Raw genomic sequence first — 22,206 nt, 5'->3', positions numbered from 1 at the left:
TACATTGACGTAATATGGAATATTATTTTGGAACTACTGTTCATTTCACTTTTGTTATTTGTCTACTTCCCTTTGGAAATGTTAACATAAGTTACCCATGCCAATAAAGCCCTTGAATTGAAACAGAGAGAGAGATAGCATGCTTATCTCTGTATCCATCTATGTGTTGAGTGTAGCCAGCTGAGAAGGGGGGGGGGGGGGTTGGCTGAGCAGCAGCACTGCTGACGTCAGACAGAGGGGGTCACAGTAATGCGCTTCCAACCCAAGAATATGAGTCCTGTCAGAGAGCAGATAAGCCCTCGGCTAAACGTGCACAGACGCATAATGCAGATACATCCAGTCGTGGTGGCCTGGACCGAACCAAAAACGAAGAGAGGATTGCCTTATTCCCCTTCTCTGCTCTCTCGCTAACCTCAGGATTGAAGACTGTGAGAGAACCAACCCCCCCCCCTTCCCCCCCCATACTGCAGGGCTGAGCTGACCTCCCTCAGCTCTACACCACTGTGTTCTAAATCATTGGTACATCCCAAATGGCACCCTATTCTCTATATAGCCCACTACTTTGATCAGCACCACATAGGAGTCCATTTGGGACGTAACCCATGACTGCACGTTCCAGCTATGATAAAACCACTAAAATATTGACTGTTTCCCGTACCAATAAAGCCCCTTAAATTGTCATTTAATTCAGAGAGAGAGAGACACCCAATCAACATGGGAAGAGTAATAAGCCTATAATAACCCTAAAGGCCACTTATACTCTATTCAAACACTTTTGCTGAACGTTGACGTTCTTAGGGAGATCTATGACAAGCATGCACTGTTGTTCGGGTTGTCCTCATGATATTTGAATGAGCAGATAGGCCAACTTGTGCATGGAGCCTAACCGTCTGAAGAACAGCTTTAATCATTGGTTAAACCTGATGCCTTTAAGCACTCACACACTATTTGACAGAGACCTGTTGATACTGCTAAAATCAGCAAGCCAAAGATCACATATCGCAGGTTCCACCGTGGTTTTCCTTTCAACAAAACCTCCATCGTGGATAAACTCTTGTATTTCAAAGGTCTTGTGGAAACACACACACCTCTTCCTCAACTCGGCCTCATAAAGACTAGACATTGTGCCACTGATTGGGAAGCCCAGGCTACTTTCTGAAACAGAAAAGGAGAACTGACATTGCAGTGTCACTTCTGTTTTTCTGTTTGTATGAAGTGACCTCTTCTTCATAATGAGTCAATGCAGATGTGCTTGTCTGGTGGAAAGAAATGCAAATTGGCCCCCCAAAAAAGTGCCATTATGACAATCTTCAGGGGCTTGGGTTCTTACTGATAAGAGAAAAGATTGACAGATGTGTAGACTACCCCTAGAGAAACAAACATAAAAGGCTGTCTTGTCCTCTGAATCACTGTGATAATTCAGTGTGAATTACACAGGAAACTAGGGGTCAGCCAGCTACATTTTTCAAAGAAGTGATGCTGTAAATGTAGCTAATTCTTTATTATGCTCACATGTATTGATTTCATTGCTGCACATTTACTCTGGATTTCAGGGGCCACAGCTAAGTGTTGGACTCAAGCAGTTAGATTGTTGTCACATTGTTTAGACAATGATTGTGTTTAATATCTGATCATACAATTGACAGATTCAAATCTCATTTAGCTAGCTAAATCTCACATTTTACAACCTTATTGAACAACTTTGTCAATGGGATGGATCTTGTTCTAAACAGTAAAATATAGCTAGGTGGGTATGATCAAAACCCAAGCCTAACTTTGCTCAGCTAGCTACTACTCAGCTAGCTACTATTTTCATGACCCTAATCTGGGATGATGATTGAGTCACCATCCCTATGCACACGAGATTATATTGGTCAATGTTGCTAACTAATGTTAATTGGCTAGCTAGTTGCCTAGGTAGCTGGCCAATGTAGCTAGCAATCCAGACACCAGCATTAAGCTAACTAGTTAGAACCATTTAGCCAGTTCTAGCTACCTTCAGCCATCTACATATTCTACAAATGAATACAATATATTATAGATCATTAACGTTAGCTAGCTACCACCTTCTCTACTATTCGGCGTAGCCTAGCTGGTCGGTGTACCCCTAGCTAACTGTTTTATCTAGCTGGCTAGAAACAGTCTCGTTAGCTAGGAAGCTAGCCAGCAAATTAGCTAAAGTTAGCTAAGCTAACTTCCTGGGCCACTGATCATCAACTGGGTACTGTAGCTAGATAGATAGTTTTTCAACTGCTAGTCACCCACCTTGTCCATTAGTTTCCAGCATTTCTCCACCGTCTTTTTGTCCACGGCCCCAGGTTGGTGATGGGAATGGAGGTGGTGATGGGGCTGAAACGCGTCCTTCATCATCCCGATCAGTCCTCCGCCTTTCTTCAGATTTCCTGCCATATTAGGCTCCACTGGGGTCGGCCAGAGCGACAGTCAATGCTGGGGGGTGGGGGGGGGCGCCCTCCTTCCCCAGTCAGACTGAGCAAAAACCGGCACCCCCCGGGGAAGACAGCGCCCGAGTCGGATTCGAGCGAAGGTCCGTCGGGGGGTGGGAGAAGGGAGTTCTATTGAAACAAGGATCCCATTAAACCCCCCCACCAGTGGTTGTATCGAGCCTCGACGACAGTGGGGCAAACTGCAGCTAGGTGCTCAGCAAGGAATACAACGCAGGTTGGTAAGCAAGCCAGTCGAGACCCGTCTCGTCGACTAAAAGAAGACAATGATATCGATTTGTCTACCCGTCTGGTCTTCGTGTAGATTGACCTGTATTCTCATTGACACCCCTATATTCCCTATTCAGCTGCTCGATCTCTCCGTCTGCGTTCTTCTCAGTGACGGGAAGTTCAGTGGCAGGCTGGATCCAGTCAAGATAGCTTGATAATACGCTTACTGTTGAGGTAGAAGGAAGAGCTGACGGTGGCGCCAATAAACTAAAGGGACATTTACATAGCTAACACAAATCATTAACATAGGCGGAACGGAGACGAGGTGCATAAATACATTTAGAAAAATCCACACAGGCTGCAGTTTCCCCCCCCTCCTCTGTGTGCACGGCCCTTGCTCTTCCTGTTCATCCCCTTCCGTTTGCAGAACCTCTCCCTGCCCTCCCTCTTGCACAAATGTTGCCCCCCAACACCTCCTCTAACTACGCCCTCTTCGTGCGCGATCTCGAGGTGAAAATACAGGCACGCGCTTCTGTTTTAACAGTAAGACTGCATGTTCAAGAATATCATGGTCGGAAATTCCTTTCTGCCAAAAACATTTGGCTGTGTAAATTCAGACACAGGTTTTTTTTTGTTGTAAATTCCTAACAACAACTGAGGTGACATTGACCTGTGCCCGCTCCTGTGGCATGAATCATTACGTTATACTTAATGTTGTAGCCTACGTAGATGGGTACTACTTCATGATAAGTGTGCAATTGGCACTAAAACGCATAAGGCTATGTCTGTACCGTTGTCGTTGGCCTCTACATTATGCACACATTTTTGTGCTAAACATTTCTCACTGTCAATCGTGAATAAAAATTCAAGTTTTACCAGTGAAACATCCACGCCGCCAAGTATTTGAACGAAAATCAGTTTCATATCAGTTTTCATTCCCATGTGGGAATGTGCAGGGGTGCAATTTTCGTTTTCGAAGTTGGTGGGGGGGCATTATTATTATTTTTTAATCCTGTCGAATAAACATTCTAAACAGCCAACCGGCTTGGAGGCATCCGCATGGTCCTAAAGCACACAGTTGCGCTGATTTGTATGACATTCCAATGATAACACCGAAGGGGTACAATTTCAGAATGTGTCTGAAAAAAAGTTGTGACCCTGGGAATATGCATTTAGATCTTCAGGAGTTATGTACAGTGTTGTTTAAAAGTAGCCTACAGTGTTGTTTCGAATTATGTACAGTGAGCTAATTATAGAGCAGATGGTCTTAAACTATAGCATAGGCTTATCTGTGTTATGTTTCAATCAATGCACATATTTTGCCTATAGAGCCCCACAGTGTGTCGTAATACCCATAAAACCTAGTGGTCAAACAGGGTAATGATACCTTTCATTTTTCCCATAGGGGATTTTAGAAACACTTAAAATAAGGGCTGTGTGTTGTTTAGGCTTACCCTGGCCTGACGTTCTGATAGCCATTTAAAGGTCTCTCGGCTACTTCTCAGAGAGTTTTGAATTGACATGAGGAGTTAAACAAGGGTATCCGCTGTCACCATATTAATCTATTCTTTATGGTCATCGAAATGCTAGCTATTAAAATCAGATCAAGTAAGAACATTAGAACATTTTCTTTTCTCTGTGTATACAATGATGTTGCTCTTGCTGCTGGTGATTCTCTGATCCACCTCTACGCAGACGACACGATTCTGTATACATCTGGCCCTTCTTTGGACACTGTGCTAACAAACCTACAACCGAGCTTCAATGCCATATATATATATATATATATATATATATATATACACACATATACATATATATATATATATACACATATATATATATATATATATGGCATGTATATACACATTCAATGCCATATATATACTCCTTCCGTGGCCTCCAACTGCTTTTAAATGCTAGTATAACTAAATGCATGCTCTTCAACCGATTGCTGCCCGCACCCGCCTGCCCGACTAGCATCACTACTCTGGACGGTTCTGACTTAGAATATGTGGACAACTACAAGTACCTAGGTGTCTGGTTAGACTGTAAACTCTCCTTGCAGACTCACATTATGCATCTCCAATCCAAAACTAAATCTAGCATCGGCTTCCTATTTCGCAACAAAGCCTCCTTCACTCATGCTCCTAAACATACCCTCGTAAACCTGACCATCCTGCCGATCCTTGACTTTGGCAATGTCATTTACAATCCTATAACTGGTGCTGTGAAGGTACCTCCATCAGAGGAATTGCATGGAAGGATCAACACTGTCACTGGCATTCTCTCAGAGACAGCCTGTTAGTGACATTGGACTCTTTGGATATGATGTGTACATACATGTGTTAATAGTACCTGTAACTGAGCTTGTTAACATCATTGTTGATGTTTGTGATGACTTTGGTGAAGACCATAGTGGTATCATCAGTGAAAGGTCCTACCTTCGCAAATTAAATCCTCAGATTATCTGTAAACTCCACAGTATTTCAACTACACTGTACACTGTACAGTACCATTGAGCATACAATACACTGTGTTACTGTAATGTGATCCATGTCTGTCACGGCGTACCTGAGATTCCAACCAGTGCTCCCAACAACACAGCATTCATATTGTTGACATAAAGAGCCTAAGGCTGCTACACTTTGAAAGATACATTCACAAATTGTTTCCGACTTCTATAAGAAAAATGGAAACAACACATGTAGCATCATGTGACTCTCGGATGATAATAGATGAGGAGATAATAGATTGTCACCAACCACTTCTGGAAATGATAGATGCACCGTTTGTGAAAATGTTTCTGTTTCTGGTAGAATTAGTTGGCATCAACACTGTGACCAAGTTATCACACTATAAAAGCCTCTTACCTGCATTCTCTCTCTTCAAGTCCTCCATCTCTTTCTTGTGGAGGCAGGGTAGCCTAGTGGTTAGAGCGTTGGACTAGTTAAATAAAGTTTTTTTTAAAAATCTCTTTCTCGCTAGCTGTCACTTGGTCCCGGTGGTGGGAATTACAGAGAGAACATATTTGGAGCTCTTGATCTGATACAGACAACCAAATAATAAACCATTTCTTTTAGGGATAAATTAAAATAATATCCACACATTTAGCTGCATTCTCTTTCTTCAGCTCCTCCACCTCTTTCTCCCTGTCTGTGACTACCCTCTGGGCAAAAACTGGTTGAATCAATGTTGTTTCCATGTAACCCCCCAAAATCTATGTGATGACATTGAATCAACATGGAAAACTAATTGGATTTGCGAAAAGTAATCAACGTAAGGGCATTTTGTCTTTTTTTTCACACAACTTTTAACTTAAATACAATGACATGGTGAAATGTTTTGTTTATTTCACGTTGAATTCACATTAGTTGACAACTCAACCAAATGTAAATCAAAACTATTAAAAATGGTCTGTGCCCAGTGGGTATTGCCCCCTGATAGTTCTGCTGCTTGGGCTGGAACTATACAAATCAAACATACTAACTCAGGGCATTGTTAAAGAGTGTCCCCAGGAGGCCTTACATTGAATTTCAGCTTCCTGCAATTACACAATTACAGGAAGTGACTTTAATTGGGGGTAATAGGGGCAGTTTTGAAGGGTTAATTGACCCAAAAACATTTTTGACCTCCACACAATGGTCTTGCAGTTCTAGAAACTAAGATCCTTGTTAGAATGAATTCTGAAAAGGATATTGGTCACATTTATTTAGATTGAAACTGCCTGTCTGTCTGTCAGTTTGTCTGCGTCTACTTGTCTGTCTGTGCCTGCCTGCTTCTGCCTGCCTGCATGTTTCTGTCGGTCTCCCTGTGTGTCTGCCTAACCTTCTGCCTGTCTGTCTTTCACCAATTTACCCATTGCAGCTTTATCGCCAACTGTTTTGCATTGAATATCATTTTTTACTTACTCTGTGTCAAACCCCTTGACACATATTTATGCGTCAATATCCTGTTTGTGGAGGTGGGAGAGAGGAGGGAGAGAGAAGAGAAGAAAGATGAGTAGAGGGGTAGGGAAGGAAAGAAGAAGGTAAAGAGAATGGGGGTGGAGGAGGGAGAGAGAGACAGGGGGAGAGAGGGGAGAGAGAAACAAACACCATTGTAAATACAACCCATATTTCTGTTTATTTATTTTCCCTTTTGTACTTTAACTATTTGCACATTGCTACAACACTGTATATAGGCATAATATGACATTTGAATTGTCTTTATTCCAGTGGCAAATCGTGACTATTGGAGCTAGGCCCTCAGTTGTGGAAACAGATCTGACGTCATACATATAGAGAACTCAGATGCCTGTGTATACAGAGCATGACTTGAGACCTTTCTTTTGCAGACCTCTGTAGGAGTTGTAATTCTTTAATGACAGAGTCAAACGGTCCTAAGCCACGCCTCGGCTGTGGCTCACAGAAGCAGCACACGTACACAACGGTTGCAAATAACGATAGCGGGAACCACGTTAGAAGAAAATACGGTTGCGTCGTTTCAAAGGAACATTTGCTAAAACAAACAGTCACTCAAATAGTGGCGGAATAAATTCAACCACACAACGACTCACATTGTTTCAAGACCACGGACAGTATTTGCTTTCAGAGAGAAAAGAGTTGTATTCAATGTTCGATCTCCAGCATTCAACAATTAAAAAAAATGCACCACAACACGAAATGTCATGTACCCAGTACTTCCAATTGCAACATCATTACCTTTGTTTTTACCACACAACCAGTGATCTAACGTTGAAATAATATTTTACACATTGTATTCAAAATGATATGAACGAGATAGCAACAAAAAGCAAGCTGTAGATGAAAACAAAATGTCCACTCACCATTATGACTATCATTTAAAAACCAAGTCCATTCTCCTGTCCTTCTCTATGAAATGGGCAATGGCAGGTTCATATAGCTTGCCTTTTAATTTTAAAACCGAAATAAGTTATTTTTCGATTGAGAAAAAGGGCTGACAGCCGGGTCTGTCCAGGGGTGTTCCTGAAATATGTCTTGATCCTATTTAATGCAGAAAATATTATTTCTATTGATGCAGTGGACACTGGAATATTCAAAACTAGACAGGTAAGCAGATACAATTGGTGCATACTATCAATTGGAGAAGATCAGCCGTGCTCTTACCTTCGAAGTCAGACATTGAGTACATAATGGTGAGTTCTGTTTTAAGCCGTGGCAAATCAAAATTAGGGCCATAGCTTTCCTCGAGACTTGAGAACGCAGCGTTTGGAAAGTTTGGCGTTTCCCTTTGGGGGTCAAGGAGGGCAAGGAACATGAGCCTTTCATGGTCATTGGACCTGTTTCTTAGCTGAGTGACAATGTTGTCGATGATCGCAATGTGCAGCTGTTGTTACTGCCCGCGAAAATTTCCTTGCATATGTGTCCCTTGGCACTCCAGTCTCACTCACAGTGTCCTCGTAGATGGAATCAAATTTTCCTTTTCCCCCTCTCTGTGGTGTTGTAGAAGTCGTCCACCCTGGACAGGCAGAAGTGCATGTCAAACTCCCTGTTCTGAAATTTTCCAAGCAGCACGTCGGAGAAAGCAAATATGGAGTAGAACGCGGATAGCAGGAAGCAGAACTCGAAGCTTGTCAGGTGCATCATGTATCCATCTGCGTTGTGAACGGTGTCTTCATCAAAGTCACCGTGATGCTCCACTATATATTGAAAGAGTTCAATCAGTTCCGCCTTTTTTTCATGCACGGCGCAAACTAAGCGTGAGGAGAAGTTTCCATCGTGTTGGCGCCACTCTGGGTAGTCTTCCCTGGCATATTTCATCCAGTAGTTTTGTTCGTTTTGACAGATCTCGAGAAAAACGATACTAGGCCATCAAGATAAGGAAAACAATTCTTGCATTCTTTAAGTTTACCAGCACGTTGTGACATCACCAGATTAAGAGTGTGCGCATAGCAATGAATGAACAGAGCTTGTGGGATAGATTCGTTCACCTTGGCTTGTACTCTGTTTATACCAGAGGCCATGACTGCGGCCCCATCATAACACTGTGCCACAACTTTGGCCGTGCATTCACACTCCTCTGAAAAGCTGACAATTCGGGCAGCAACCGCTCCTGCCTGTTTATCCTCAGTTACATCCGCAAATTTGAAAAACCTTTCCTTCACACCACCATCGGTAGTGTAATGCAACACATAAGAGATTTGGGCTACATTGCTGATGTCTGTCGTCTCGTCAACCATGATGGTCACAAAGGGGTTTTTCTTCCATTCTTCCTTCATGACATATGTCATTACATTCACTACCGCGTGTATCAGGTCATTTTGGATTTTGCTGGAAGTGCCTGAGACATAGCCATAGCCAAATGGCAGATTAACATGCTGTCATTCTCAGCCAAGAAATCCAGTATTTCCAAGTACCCTCATCATGTCCTCTGAATGCTAATTCCTGCTTGCCTAAAAACATAACCGTATGAATAAGGCGCTTTAGAATCTCCCTGTTATGCCTGACTTTATCATTGTGAGCAAGTGTCTCATTACGTCGCTGCTTGTTAAGTACAAGGTCTACTCTTGTTTCACCAAGTGTTTTTAAACTCACTGTAGCTCTCAGGTGTGAAGTTGAGTTTTGGTGTTGAAGTGCTGACTTTGTCAAACAAGCTAAATCTTTGAAACCAGTTGTCCAGGTTGAGCTATTATCAGTGCTGAAGAGTAGGCAATTCCAACAGTAAAGCTTTTTTGTCAGCTCACAGCCGGTTATCCACGAATAGCGCTCATAATTATTCACTTGAAAATGCCTTTCAAAACTCTTTCCTCATTGCACCAAATCATGCATTGCAGGCGTTGGTCTCCTGGTCTGTGCAAGATTTAACTTTTCATAAAAGTTAGTCTTGAAAAGGGTGATGCTAACAATTTAGCCACCACATCGTCCAGGATTACTCTCTCTGCAGTTGCCATCGCCATTGTTACATACACTTACATACACTGCAAAAAGCTAGCCAGCTAGCCAGCCTCAAGCGTGAGAAAACAAGATAAGGCTCTCTATTGGCTCTGAATTAGTGATGTATACTTAGGCCTTCCAGAGGGCCTTGAGGCATCATACAATTGTCCCACCCAAGACATTTTGTGATTGGTTGATTCTACTGTCATTCCAAAATGCTGCTCTGATTGAAGTTAATGTCAATGACGTTTGCTGGTACCTTCTATTCAAAGCCTGAGGGCCTAGCCAATGAGTGTTGAGCCCAGCTAAATGATTTCTACCAAGAGACTACCAAAGAAAAATATATTTTTCTGTTGGATATTAACCCTTCTTTTTCTAGCACAAACTGAAGAAATGACAAATGATAATATATAAAAAATATATACAGATTAGTATCTATCCTTATGCCCTCCTCACTGCTTTATTCTTTTGGAACTTCTGTGAGTGTAATGTTTACTGTTCATTTGAATTGTTTATTATCTATTTCACTTGCTTTGGCAATGTTAACATATGTTTCCCATGCCAATAAAGCCCTTGAATTGAACTGACTTGAAAGGAAGAGGGTGAAGGAGGGAGGTGGGAGAGAGAGTCAACAGACAGAGAGAGGAGGGAGAGAGAGATGAAGGAGGGGGAGAGAAAGGAGGAAGGGGAGAGAGAGCGATAGGGAGGTAGGAGGGTAAAGAGAGCGATAGAAAAGAGAGAGGGGGGGGTAAAGAGTAGGTAGAGCGAAGTGGAGGGAGGGCGAGAGAGAAGAGAGAGACGGAGCTAGGGTGGATAAGGGAATAGAGAGAGAGAGAGAGAGAGAGAGAGAGAGAGAGAGAGACGTCCGTATGCCTGTCTGTAAAACTCATCTTTTTATATTTTGTATTGTATTGACACAGTGCCTTCGGAAAGTATTGAGACCCTTTGACTTTTTCCACATTTTGTTACGTTACAGCTTTATTGTAAAATGTATGATATATTTTTATCCCTCATCGATCTACACACAATATCCCACAATGACAAAGCCAAAACAAGTTTTTAGACATTGTTAATTATGAAAAAAATAACAACTGAAATATCACATTTACCTAAATATTCAGACCTTTTATCAAGGATCTCTCCATACTTTGCTCCGTTCATCTTTGCCTCGATCCTGACTAGTCTCCCAGTCCTTGCCGCTGAAAACATCCCCACAGCATGATGCTGCCACCACAATGCTTCACTGTAGGGATGGTGCCAGGTTTCTTACAGATGTGACGCTTGACATTCAGGCCAAAGAGTTCAATCTTGGTTTCATCAGACCATAGAATCTTGTTTCTCATGGTCTGAGAGTCTTTAGGTGCCTTTTGGCAAACTCCAAGCGGGCTGTCTTATGCCTTTTACTGAGGAGTGGCTTCAGTCTGGCCACTCTACCATAAAGTCCTGATTGGTGGAGTGCTGCAGAGATGGTTTTCCTTCTGGTTCTTCCATCTCCACAATGGAACGATAGAGCTCTATCAGAGGGACCATCACCCCGATGGTCCCTCTGATAGAGTTCCTCTTGGTCACCTCCCAGACCAAGGCCCTTCTCCCCCGATTGCTTAGTTTGGCCGGGTGGCCAGTTCTAGAAAGAGTCTTGGTGGTTTCAAACTTATTCCATTTAAGAATGATGGAGGCCACTGTGTTCTTTGAGATCTTCAATGCTGCAGACATGTGCCTCGACACAATCCTGTCTCAGAGCTCTACGGACAGTTCCTTCGACCTCATGGCTTGGTTTTTGCTCTGACATGCGTTGTCAATTGTGGGTCCTTATATAGTGTCATGACTACACATGAGGATCACATTGGGTCAGATCAGCTTGGCAATGGCTGACAATCAGCAGACCCTCTCCCAACCACAAAAGGGGGGGAGGAGGGAACGGTGGGGGTTTTGACACCTCCACACCCGGTCGTAAATTTAAGCAGGAGAGAACTCTCTCTCTGGCTCTCTAGTATTGGGATTGGAATGTACTTTGTTTCCAGAAGACTTTTACCGCCAAAACCTCTAACATCCAAAAAGTGAACACTGGAACAATATTCCTAACATCAGAATGTGGGGAATGGTCAGTTGGGACCTAAAGAAGAATCATGTCATATTGTTTTTCATTTTGCGAATTCATTCGTAACTTGAAAAGTAGTTGCACTACAGGTATGAAGTCTCCATCCAATATGTAGTGTAGACAACATGAACAAGTATGAACATATTTTTGTTAAGATAGGAATGTGATTTCAGTTTTCTAATAAGGTACTTGTTTTTGAGAATACTTTGCACAGTAACTAGCCACACCCCAACTTATCTTCCGATAAGAAATTGTTTGCTTAAATATAGCAATTAGGCAATTACACGTGCCCGCGAACTGTATATTTTCATGGACCTTGCCCCTGACTCCATGAGTTTGATCTCCAGATGTGTAGATCACAAATTACAGCATATTACTCTGTATCCACACAACATTTGAAGTAGACCTGGGAGGAAGACCTTGGTATGGAGATTACTGATGACAGTTGGGCTGATTGCCTTCGAGATATTCACTTGTGCTCGATAAACTCCCGACACAAACTTATTCAATACAAAGTGATTCACAACTACACTATTCCTGTACCAAATTACACTCGTTCTACCCCTTAGTCTCTCCGATATGCCCTAACTGCAAGTCTGCGCAGGGTTCCCTTGGTCACCTGTGGTGGAAATTCTACCCTTAATCAATAATGAGAGGCAAAATGAATAATCAATCAAGGTATTACTTTTATTAAAATACTTGTTACAACAAGGAGGCTGGTTGCCCCACCCCCACAGGTGGTGGAGTGAGAGCCCACTGAGTGGAGTTAGCTTCTGGGTTAAATACTATCTCAGAATAGGTCAGAATAGGTGCCACTTCAGAGATGTCATACAATGGTTCCAAACACTAACCTCACACATCCTGTGCCAGACCTTGAGCCCCAAATACAAATAACTTGCTGTTTTGTTCAGTACTAAGAACTTAGGACATTTGTTGTTACTTAGTTTCCACCTTGAACTAGGGGAGAGAACAATCTCCCCCTAGGAGGAGGTGACTGACACGCAGACACTGTGGAGACAAGTGATTGGTTCCCCATTACTCATGCCATCCCTTCACATGGTTTGCAATAAAGGCACACAGTTCACATAGGGAAACAATGTTTCCTTCTGACCTCCTTTGCCATACTCCTTGCTGATATTCTGCATAGCAACAGGGACATGTGATAGATAAGGCTGACTTCTCCCCTCTCCGGACCCAAGGTGAATGAGGAAGTGCAGCTGCCAACACCAGAATCCTAAAGGAGACATTCCAATAACAAGAGTTTCAACAGTTCAATCATATGAGCACATTCTGCAGATAAGACATCTTAATTATCTGTGTTACTTAGCTAATTCTGATTTCTCCACCACAATCTTTCCCCAGAAGCAGGCTCCAAAACAGAACAATAGCTCTGTTACTGGTGTGCAGGATATAATCTTTACTCTGTCTAGGATCAAGAGGAACCAGTCAGTTTCTGTCATATTCTTGGCTGAGTGCCTGAACATCATGGGTTCATTCTACACACACAGAACAGTTAGAACTATATCAAAACGCACACACACTTTTCTAAGTTATAGGAGTTTGTTAAAACTTCTTATGGCTGGGGGGCAGTATTGAGTAGCTTGGATGAATAAGTTGCCCAAAGTAAACGGCCTGCTCCTCAGCCTCAGTTGCTAATATATGCATACTATTATTAGTATTTGATAGAAAACACTCTAAAGTGTCTAAAACTGTTTGAATGATGTCTGTGAGTATAACAGAACTCATACGGCAGGCAAAATCCTGAGGAGAAATCAAAACAGGAAGTGAGAAATCTGAGCTTTGTACGAGTCCCCAATGACATCCCCTTGAGATATTAATGATGTTGCACTGCCTAGGGGTTCCACTAGATGTCAATCATCAATAGAAATGTTAATGATGTTGCACTGCCTGGGGGTTCCACTAGATGTCAACCATCAATAGAAATTTTAATGAGACTTCTATGGTGTTGTGGGAATGAATGATGGTGAAAGTGAATTGTGCTCGCTGGGCTATATCGGGCTAAAAGGGATGTAGTAAAGGGAACTGGCCTGGACATTTTTGTTTGTTTTTGCCTTATGGTTTGCAAATACCCACTCACAATACATTTATGGTTTAGTGTGTTTTCACGGGTTAGTGCCGAGGTATATTAAAGGGGTACACACATGGAGAGGTATATCTATAATTCCATGTGTATAACTTGTATTATCATCTACATTTATGATGAGTATTTCTGTTGAATGATGTGGCTACGCGCCAATGTAAACTCACATTTTGATATATATTAACTTTATCAAACAAAACATACATGTATTGTGTAACATGAAGTCCTATGAGTGTCATCTGATGAAGATGATCAAAGGTTAGTGATTAATTTTATCTCTATTTGTGTTTTTTGTGACTCTGGCTGGAGTTTAATTATGAGATTTTTGATGTTTCACTGGCTGGTGTCATATCGCTCCCGTTAACAGGATTGCAGCCATAAGAAGTTAAAGAAACTATCTCAAGCCCAATGTCTAGGCTTAAAGAAGGGTATCTTAGTACACAAGCATTAGTAAGGTTTAACAGAAATTTCGCTCTTCTAAACCTTCAGTTAAACCCTCTAAACCTTCAGTTAAACCCTTTAACCCCAGTGTTAATATAATCATAAAATAATAAAATGAAAATAAAATAATGATAAAAACCCTTCTGGTGCTCGGCACTGCCATACATGGTAAATAACCTTTGTTGGGTTCTGAGTTTAGTCCCCTTTTCTGCCATCAACACAGTCTTCTCTACATTAAATAATATTACGCACAAGCTTCATCACAACACACAGGACAATTGTCACGCTGGCTCAATGATAAGGGTCAGCATGGTGGTAATGACCATCAACTCCGGGACCATGTCTTCCCTTTGAACACCATTTGCAGTTGCCCCTCTTAAGACAACGTTTACAAACCAAATGGGCCATCAGATCAATTTGGGCCCTGTGCTCTAGGTTTGGATCAATATAATCAAAAATGTCATTTGGAAATGGATATAGGTTAGATAGATTAGGATCAGTTTCACTCTCAGGATCAGAGTTCACCCTCTCCATTCACCGGGGCATGCTGAGAATGTCTTTAGTACACAACTTCTTTACCCATGTCACAATCAAAACAATACATCCATAATACATAAATTGCCTCACTCATGTAGTTATTAGCATACTAAGAACATACTCAAATCAGTTGGTCAGTTTTCAAAAAAATCATTCAGTTTCCAATCATAATCAAAACCCAATTAATTATCCAACCCAAAATTAGAATAACAATGCTTCAGTGATTCACATTGGTCCCAGTACTCAAAGTTAAAAACCCTCAACTTAGCACATTGATGTACATTTATATTAACATTTATATTAACCCTTCAAGCACTAAATCTTCTGGCGCCTCTTCATAGTTTTCTTCAGATAGCTTCATAGTTCAAGTGGATGGTGTCACGCCCTGGTCTTAGTATTTTGTGTTTTCTTTATTAATTTGGTCAGGCCAGGGTGTGACATGGGTTTTGTATGTGGTGTGTTTTGTCTTGGGGTTTTTTCGTACGTATTGGGATTGTGGCTTAGTGGGGTTTTCTAGGTAAGCCTATGGCTGTCTGGAGTGGTTCTCAATCAGAGGCAGGTGTTCATCGTTGTCTCTGATTGGGAACCATATTTAGGCAGCCATATTCTTTGAGTGTTTCGTGGGTGATTGTTCCTGTCTCTGGGTTTGTTGTCACAAGATAGGCTCAGTCACTTTGGTTTTTCTTTTTTCCTTGTTTTGGAAGAGAAGAGAACGTGAGCCGGGTGCGCCATTCTCCTTGCGGAGATGGTGCTAAATCCATCAACACGGACGGTCCCTGGGATTGGGCTGGCCAACACGATTCGGTTTGCTTGGAAGGAAAAGGAGTTGGAGCCTTTAGGACGGGAAACTTTTGGAAGGACTATATTTATGGGGATTCTAAAGCTGACGGTGAAGGACGTGTTTTGTTTCCAAGGCAACTCGTTAGAGGGAGCATACGACGTGGCACTACATACAGAGGAGAAACACGATGATATCCTGAGAAGGGCAAGAGCAGTGGGAGGTGAGAGGCCGATGAGCCACTATGAAATAACAAGCCTGGCGAGGAACAACTACGTTAAGGACGAAGAGGTGAGGGCCTTTCTGGGGAGATACATGGATAACGTCTCCTCAGCAAGGCACCTCAAAGACTCCCTTGGGTTTTGAGAGGGTGATGGGGTGGGAGAAACCTCTGGGTTGCAGCTGTTTTCCCCAGGCCCTCAACTTCTGTTGGGTGGGGTCACACCTAACAAGACTCAGGACTGGGTACAGGAGGAGGTGGGGAGTTTTTTGTTTGGGGACTCAGCCTCCCCTATTTTTTTCCAAACCAGCTGCAGCACTGGGGAGGGGGAGGAGTGTGGGGTAGACCCAGGGTGCAGGGCACCCCGGAGCCAAACACTATTCCTGCATCCTGGGTTGGTGAGATGGAGGAAGAGGGGGGGATGTCGGGAGTACGGATGGTGTTTTCACAGGTAGATATGGAGCAGGGGAGCATCGGGTGAGTCTCCTGTTTTTGTTTTTTTTCTGTCTGGGTTTAGTATTTGAGTGTATTACATGTTTTTATTTTATTCTTTCATGGGGTCTAATTTTACTTTTGTTAGTTTAAATGTAAGGGGTTTAAGGGATTTTGTTAAGTGGAGGGCGGTTTTTAGTTATTTGGAGGGTGTGGGGTTTGATTTTTGTTTTTTACAGGAGGTTCACCTGAGGGATGGAGGGGATGTTAGTAGGTTTAAGAGGGAGTGGGACAAGGGGAAGTCGGTTTGACGTATTGGGGGGGTGCACTCATCGGGGGTAGGGATTTTGTGTATGCACAGGGAGGTAAAAGTGGAGGGTTCTTTTGTGGTGATGCAGGGAAGGGTTATAGGGGTGGATGTCACGATAAGGGATTGTAAATTTAGATTAGTGGTGGTGTATGGGCCACAGGTGGTGGCAGACAGGAGGGAGATGGTGGACTGTCTGGCGCCCCTGTGTGTCACAAATAGGAAATTAGTGATAGGGGGGGGGATTTTAATACAGATTTAGGAATAGGGGGGATAGCAGTGCAGGCGCCATCACCGGGCTAATGGCTTGCCATGGTCTGGTTGATGGTGGCCTGCACACTACTCCGAAAATGGCCGGTCCTACATGGCGCAACTCCAGGGGGGTTGACTATATTTTTGTACCCAGGTCTTTGGGTAAGTTGTCTGGGCGGCTGTTGCCTGTTTTCTTTTCGGATCACGACGGGGTGGTCCTGCAGGTGGGGTCGCCAGTCTGCCTCTTTGGTAGGGGGTACTGGAAGTTAGATCGGGATGTGCTGGAGGAGCAGGCTTTTGTTGACGGGTTTTTTGGTTTCTTTTGGAGGCTTGAAGGCCTCCGGTCCATGTGCGAGGGGGTGTTAGAGTGGTGGGAATTAGTTAAGGTGAGGATTAGGGCTTTTATAATAGGGTATTGCAAGAGGAAAAAAAGGGAGGAGAGGAGGGAGGTGGATCGTATCCAAAGGTTAATTGAACTCGAGTACGAGGCAGGCAACCTCGGCGGCTCGTTTGACTGGGAGAGATCCGCAACCCTAAAGGCGCAACTCAGGGAGTTGCAGGAGCGGAAGGCTCGAGCTTTCCTGGAGCGTGCGCATAGTGGCTTTATAGAACACAATGAGACTTGTTCTGCTATGTTCTTTAAGTCGGTTAGGGCCAGACAGAGTAGGAAGGTAATGCATGGTGTTAGGGAAGAAAATGGTAGTATAGTTAGAGAACCAGAGGATATGGTCAGGGTGACAACTGATCATTTCCAAGGTTTATTTAAGGAAAGGGAAATAGATGTAGAGCAGGGAAATGTGTTTTTAGAACACTTGTCCAGGTGGTTGCCGGAGGACATTAGAGAAGTGATGGAGGCCCAGATCTCACTAGAAGAGGTTGAGAGCGGTCTTAGGAGGATGGGAAAAGGGAAGGTGCCTGGGATAGATGGGCTGCCGGCTGAGTTTTATCTCAAGTTTTGGGGTATACTTGGACCAGTGGTCCTCGAAGTCTTGAAGGCCATCCTTGAGACGGGGGTCCCGGGGGGATCAATGGCTGTTGGTGTGCTGTCACTTTTATATAAGAAGGGGGAAGTAACAGACCTTGGCAACTGGCGGCCGTTGACCATGCTGTGTGTAGATTACAAGCTACTTGCAAAGGTTTTAGCAGACCGGTTGCGCACAGCCCTTCCCTACGTCGTCCATGAGGATCAGACGTGCGGGGTAGAGGGCCGCTCTATTAGATGGAACCTACAGTTAATCAGGGACTCCATCGCTTGGGTTGAAGATAGAGGACTGCCTTTAATGGTAGCAGCGCTAGATCAGGCGAAAGCCTTTGATCGCATGAATAGATCCTTTTTTATTCAGAGTGTTAGGTCGATTAGGATTTGGGGAGAAGTTCATAGGATGGATTCGTACATTATATGTCGGAGCGGGGTGCCGAGTTAGTGTAAATAGTCACTTGGGTGACGTTTTTGACCTCTCGTCTGGGGTCAGGCAGGGGTGCCCACTCTCGGCTCTCCTCTTCGTTCTGTACATGGAGCCTCTGGGGGCTGCCATTAGGGCAGACATAGGGGTGGAAGGCTTGTTTATCCCTGGAAGTGGTGGGCTGCGTGTTAAGATGACGCAGTACGCCGACGACACTGCCTTGCTGCTGTGCAAGGACTCGTGCCTGACAAGGTCCCTTGCCATCTTTGGGGATTTCACCCGAGCGTCGGGAGCGGTTCTGAACCATGCAAAGTCTTCCGTCAAGTTTTTCGGAAGAGTGCGCGGTAGAACGGATGTGCCCGGGGGGTTATCTCTCTGTGAGGGGGCCCTGAGGATTCCCGGGGTCCATTTTGAGACCATTTTGAGACCTCCATTTTGAGACGCTAAACTAGAACATGCGTATCGCAGTGGTACAGAGGAACCAGCTGCCTTTAATTGGGAATCATACCAATCACCAACATAGAAAACAAAACTAGAACCCCACACAGAAATAATAAACTAGACTAACCCCCAGTCACGCCATGACCTACTCTACCATAGAAAAGGGCTCTCTATGGTCAGGACGTGACAGTACCCCCCCCCCCCCCCCCCCCAAAGGTGCGGACAATGGTCGCAAAACCCGAAACCAAAAGAGAGGGTTGGGGGGGGATGTCTAGTGGAGGTGGCAGCTCTGGTGCGGGGCGAAGAACCCGCTCATCCCGCTGATCCGCCAGCATCGGGGACGGCTCTGGTGCGGGGTGAAGAACCCGCTCAGCTCACGGATCCACCATCTTTGGTGGCGGCTCTGGTGCGGATCCAGCCAAGGACCCAGGCTGAATACTGTGCCTGGACTGGACCTAGATGCCGAGGAAGGCTCCTGCCATGGAGTGGGACTGAACACCTGCCCTGGCCTGGACATCGGTGCAGAGGAAGACTCCTGACATGGAGCGGGACTGGAACCGTGTCTGGACTGGGCATCGGCGCAGAGGAAGGCTCCTGCCCTGGAGCTGGAGGTTCTGGACTGTGGACCGTCTCAGGAGGTTCCGGACTGTGGGCCGTCTCAGGAGGTTCCAGACTGTGGACCGTCTCAGGAGGTTCCAGACTGTGGACCGTCTCAGGAGGTTCCAGACTGTGGACCGTCTCAGGAGGTTCCAGACTGTGGACCGTCTCAGGAGATTCCGGACTGTGGACCGTCGTTGGACGTTCCGGACTGTGGACCGTCGCCGGAAGCTCTGGACTGGAAATTGTCGCCGGAAGCTCTGAACTGGGGACCGTCGCCGGACGCACCAGGCTGGGAAGGCGCCCTGGAGGCCTAGTGCGTGGAGCCGGCACATGTGACGCCAGACTGGTGACACGCACTTCAGGGCGAGTGCACAGGACGTACCGGGCTGTGGAGGCTGTGGAGACGTACTGGAGACCTGGTGCATATAGCCGGCATCAATGGTACCGGTTCGATGACACACCTCACCCGGCAAGTGCGAGGAGCTGGCACAGGACGTACTGGGCTTTGAAGGTGCACTGGAGACCTGGTGCGTATTGCCGGCATCAATTGTACCGGAACTTTAACACACTTCGCACGGCAAGTGCGAGGAGCTGGCACAGGACGTACTGGGCTGTGAAGGCGCACTGGAGACCTGGTGCGTATAGCCGGCATCAATTGTACCGGAACTTTAACACACTTCGCACGGCAAGTGCGAGGAGCTGGCACAGGACGTACTGGGCTGTGAAGGCGCACTGGAGACCTGGTGCGTATAGCCGGCATCAATTGTACCGGAACTTTAACACACTTCTCAGGACGAGTACGGGGAGCTGACTCAGGTGACATTAAACTAATTACACGCTCCTTAGGGCAACTGTCGTGCATCTTCCACCAACTTAACAACTCTCTCCGCTCTTTCTCCTCTGTCTCTGATTCTCTCCTTTCACTCTCCTCCAGTTTCTCTCTCTTCTCCCAGACAGGCTCTGGTTCACTCCTCGGCTCCACCGACCACCCCATGTGCCCCCCCCCCAAAAAAATTGGGCTGACTTTTGGGCTTTCTCTGTGGCCACGAACCCCGGCATCGTCGCTGTCCTCCCTTCTCTCCTTGCGTCTCCCACCAAGGAAGATGATCCTGTCCTCCCAGGATTTCTTCCCAAATCCAGGATATTTTCTCCTTGATCTCCTCCAAAGTCCAGGATGCCATCTCCTCCTGGGCACGCTGCTTTGTCCTGGTGTGGTGGGAGGTTCCCCAGGAAGTCGAGGCAGCAGGCAGGGCACTAGTGGATCATCCCAGGTGAGTATGCACCCAACTCATCCAGAGCTTCCTGTTGCGCACATGTGTATATCTATAGAATTTCCTGAGTTTTCCCTGCATTCCCAGCATAAGGCGCTAGTAGATTCAGGAGCAGCTGGAAACTTTATTGACCGTTCGTTTGCTTGTAGATTAGGGATCCCTATTGTTCCTGGTTTTGATTTAGTCTTTTGTGTTAGGGTTTGTTATCCCTGCGTGGAATTATTGGCAGATTATTTTTCTGAGTAAAGTACCTTATTTTACTCAGTTCTGTGTCCTGCGCCTGACTCCGTCCTCACCTCTGCACAACTGACACTTGACACATATTTAGTTATCAACTATGATCATGGTCACAGATACAGTATATCGCAATTTCCCATCCACTATTATTAAAATTCATTAGATTTAGTAACTGTCCCTTCTGATTAGGCTACAGGTAATAAAACAAACACTTGCATTTTTTTTTACAACGATATATTCATTTCATATCCATATCATTAATGTTTTATTCAGTGATTTAAAATGACGACATCATTCCTAGTAGCCTATTCTATGAGGCGATTAAAGTGTCGTTCAAAATCGAACTAAGCAAGCTGCGAAATCATCCAGTTTATATCTTAAAACAAAACCCTGGCAGTTATAAATTTCAAAGAAAGAAAAACATGGCAATAGTTGAAATTACAATCAGAAACAGTCAGTAAAATAGACCCAATGCTATTGAAATGACAAACAAATCCCACAAAATAACCCATTTATAACGGTCTGTAGTATTAATATCTGGCATATAATACCGACACAATTTACCAGAAAATATCCTTCAAGTCCAGTCAAGTGTTCTCCACAAAGATTCACACATGCGCAAAGGGGATCTATCCTAGCAGTCAAACAAATTGTAATAAAAACAAATGATCTTTTCTCATGCAACATATTTAAATTACTTTACTACATCACATTAGCTCTGGAAAGATAATTTGTTTGATGGAAACCCTATTTTGACAGTATAAATTACGTTGAGATTCCATGTTAATTCGCTGTAACTGTATGTGAAAAGGATTTACTCAATAAATATAGCAACTCATCTCTTACTGTGAAAAATACATTTTCAGGCCTTAAGGGCAGTTTAGACAGTCATATTGTAACGGGTTTCTTCTTACCTCTGAGGAGGAGTAGTAGGAAGGATCGGAGGACCAAAATGCAGCGTGGTATGTATCCATCATGTAATTTAATGGAAAATGAATACAAAATACAAAAGTAATCTCTAGTAATCGATTATACACATACAATTCATCATTCTTTAAAAAAATCACAGAATCAATATATAACGTAAAAATCTAAGGTACTCAAATTAATGAGCCACTCCATGTGCATTTCCAATGACTCCTCCTTGCTACATGGCAGCCAATCTCTTATTATGCTAATTTCTACATGTTATTATCCAAACTTCAGATGGACACTTATTTCTACACTCAAACAACTCTCATATCACATTCACACACACACAGGAACACGAACACACAGGTGAATGAGACAGACCAGGAAAACCGGTTAGCGCTGATTTTAGATTTCATTATCTTGGTCACTTGTAAAGGGTTGCCAATATTACCCTCAGAGTATTGCCTAATCAATGGTCCCAGAACAGGATGTTGTCTCCACACGGGAATGTTACCTATTGCAACCACTGGTACAACTCCTTTTTATTTAACTCCTTTTTTTAACTTCATCTTTTATATTTAATTTGTATATTTATTTTATATTTTATA

The 22,206-nt window shown here is 44.0% G+C and overlaps 1 protein-coding gene across 1 annotated transcript in view; it reads right to left on the bottom strand.

Annotated features, from left to right (window-relative positions):
* Window positions 1–3,162, bottom strand: part of cbl (Cbl proto-oncogene) — a 67,054-nt gene extending 63,892 nt beyond the window's left edge. Inside the window, exon 1 of the mRNA XM_021587339.3 lies at window positions 2,266–3,162. Coding sequence (XP_021443014.2) covers window positions 2,266–2,409 — 144 coding nt within the window. The 5' untranslated portion in view covers window positions 2,410–3,162. The remainder of the gene's footprint in view (window positions 1–2,265) is intronic.
* Window positions 3,163–22,206: the final 19,044 nt, after the last annotated feature.

The sequence above is a fragment of the Oncorhynchus mykiss genome, chromosome 27 (assembly GCF_057628025.1).
Source record: "Oncorhynchus mykiss isolate SJ-2025 chromosome 27, ASM5762802v1, whole genome shotgun sequence".
Lineage (NCBI taxonomy): Eukaryota > Metazoa > Chordata > Actinopteri > Salmoniformes > Salmonidae > Oncorhynchus > Oncorhynchus mykiss.
This window is presented reverse-complemented; position numbering and strand designations above follow the sequence as displayed.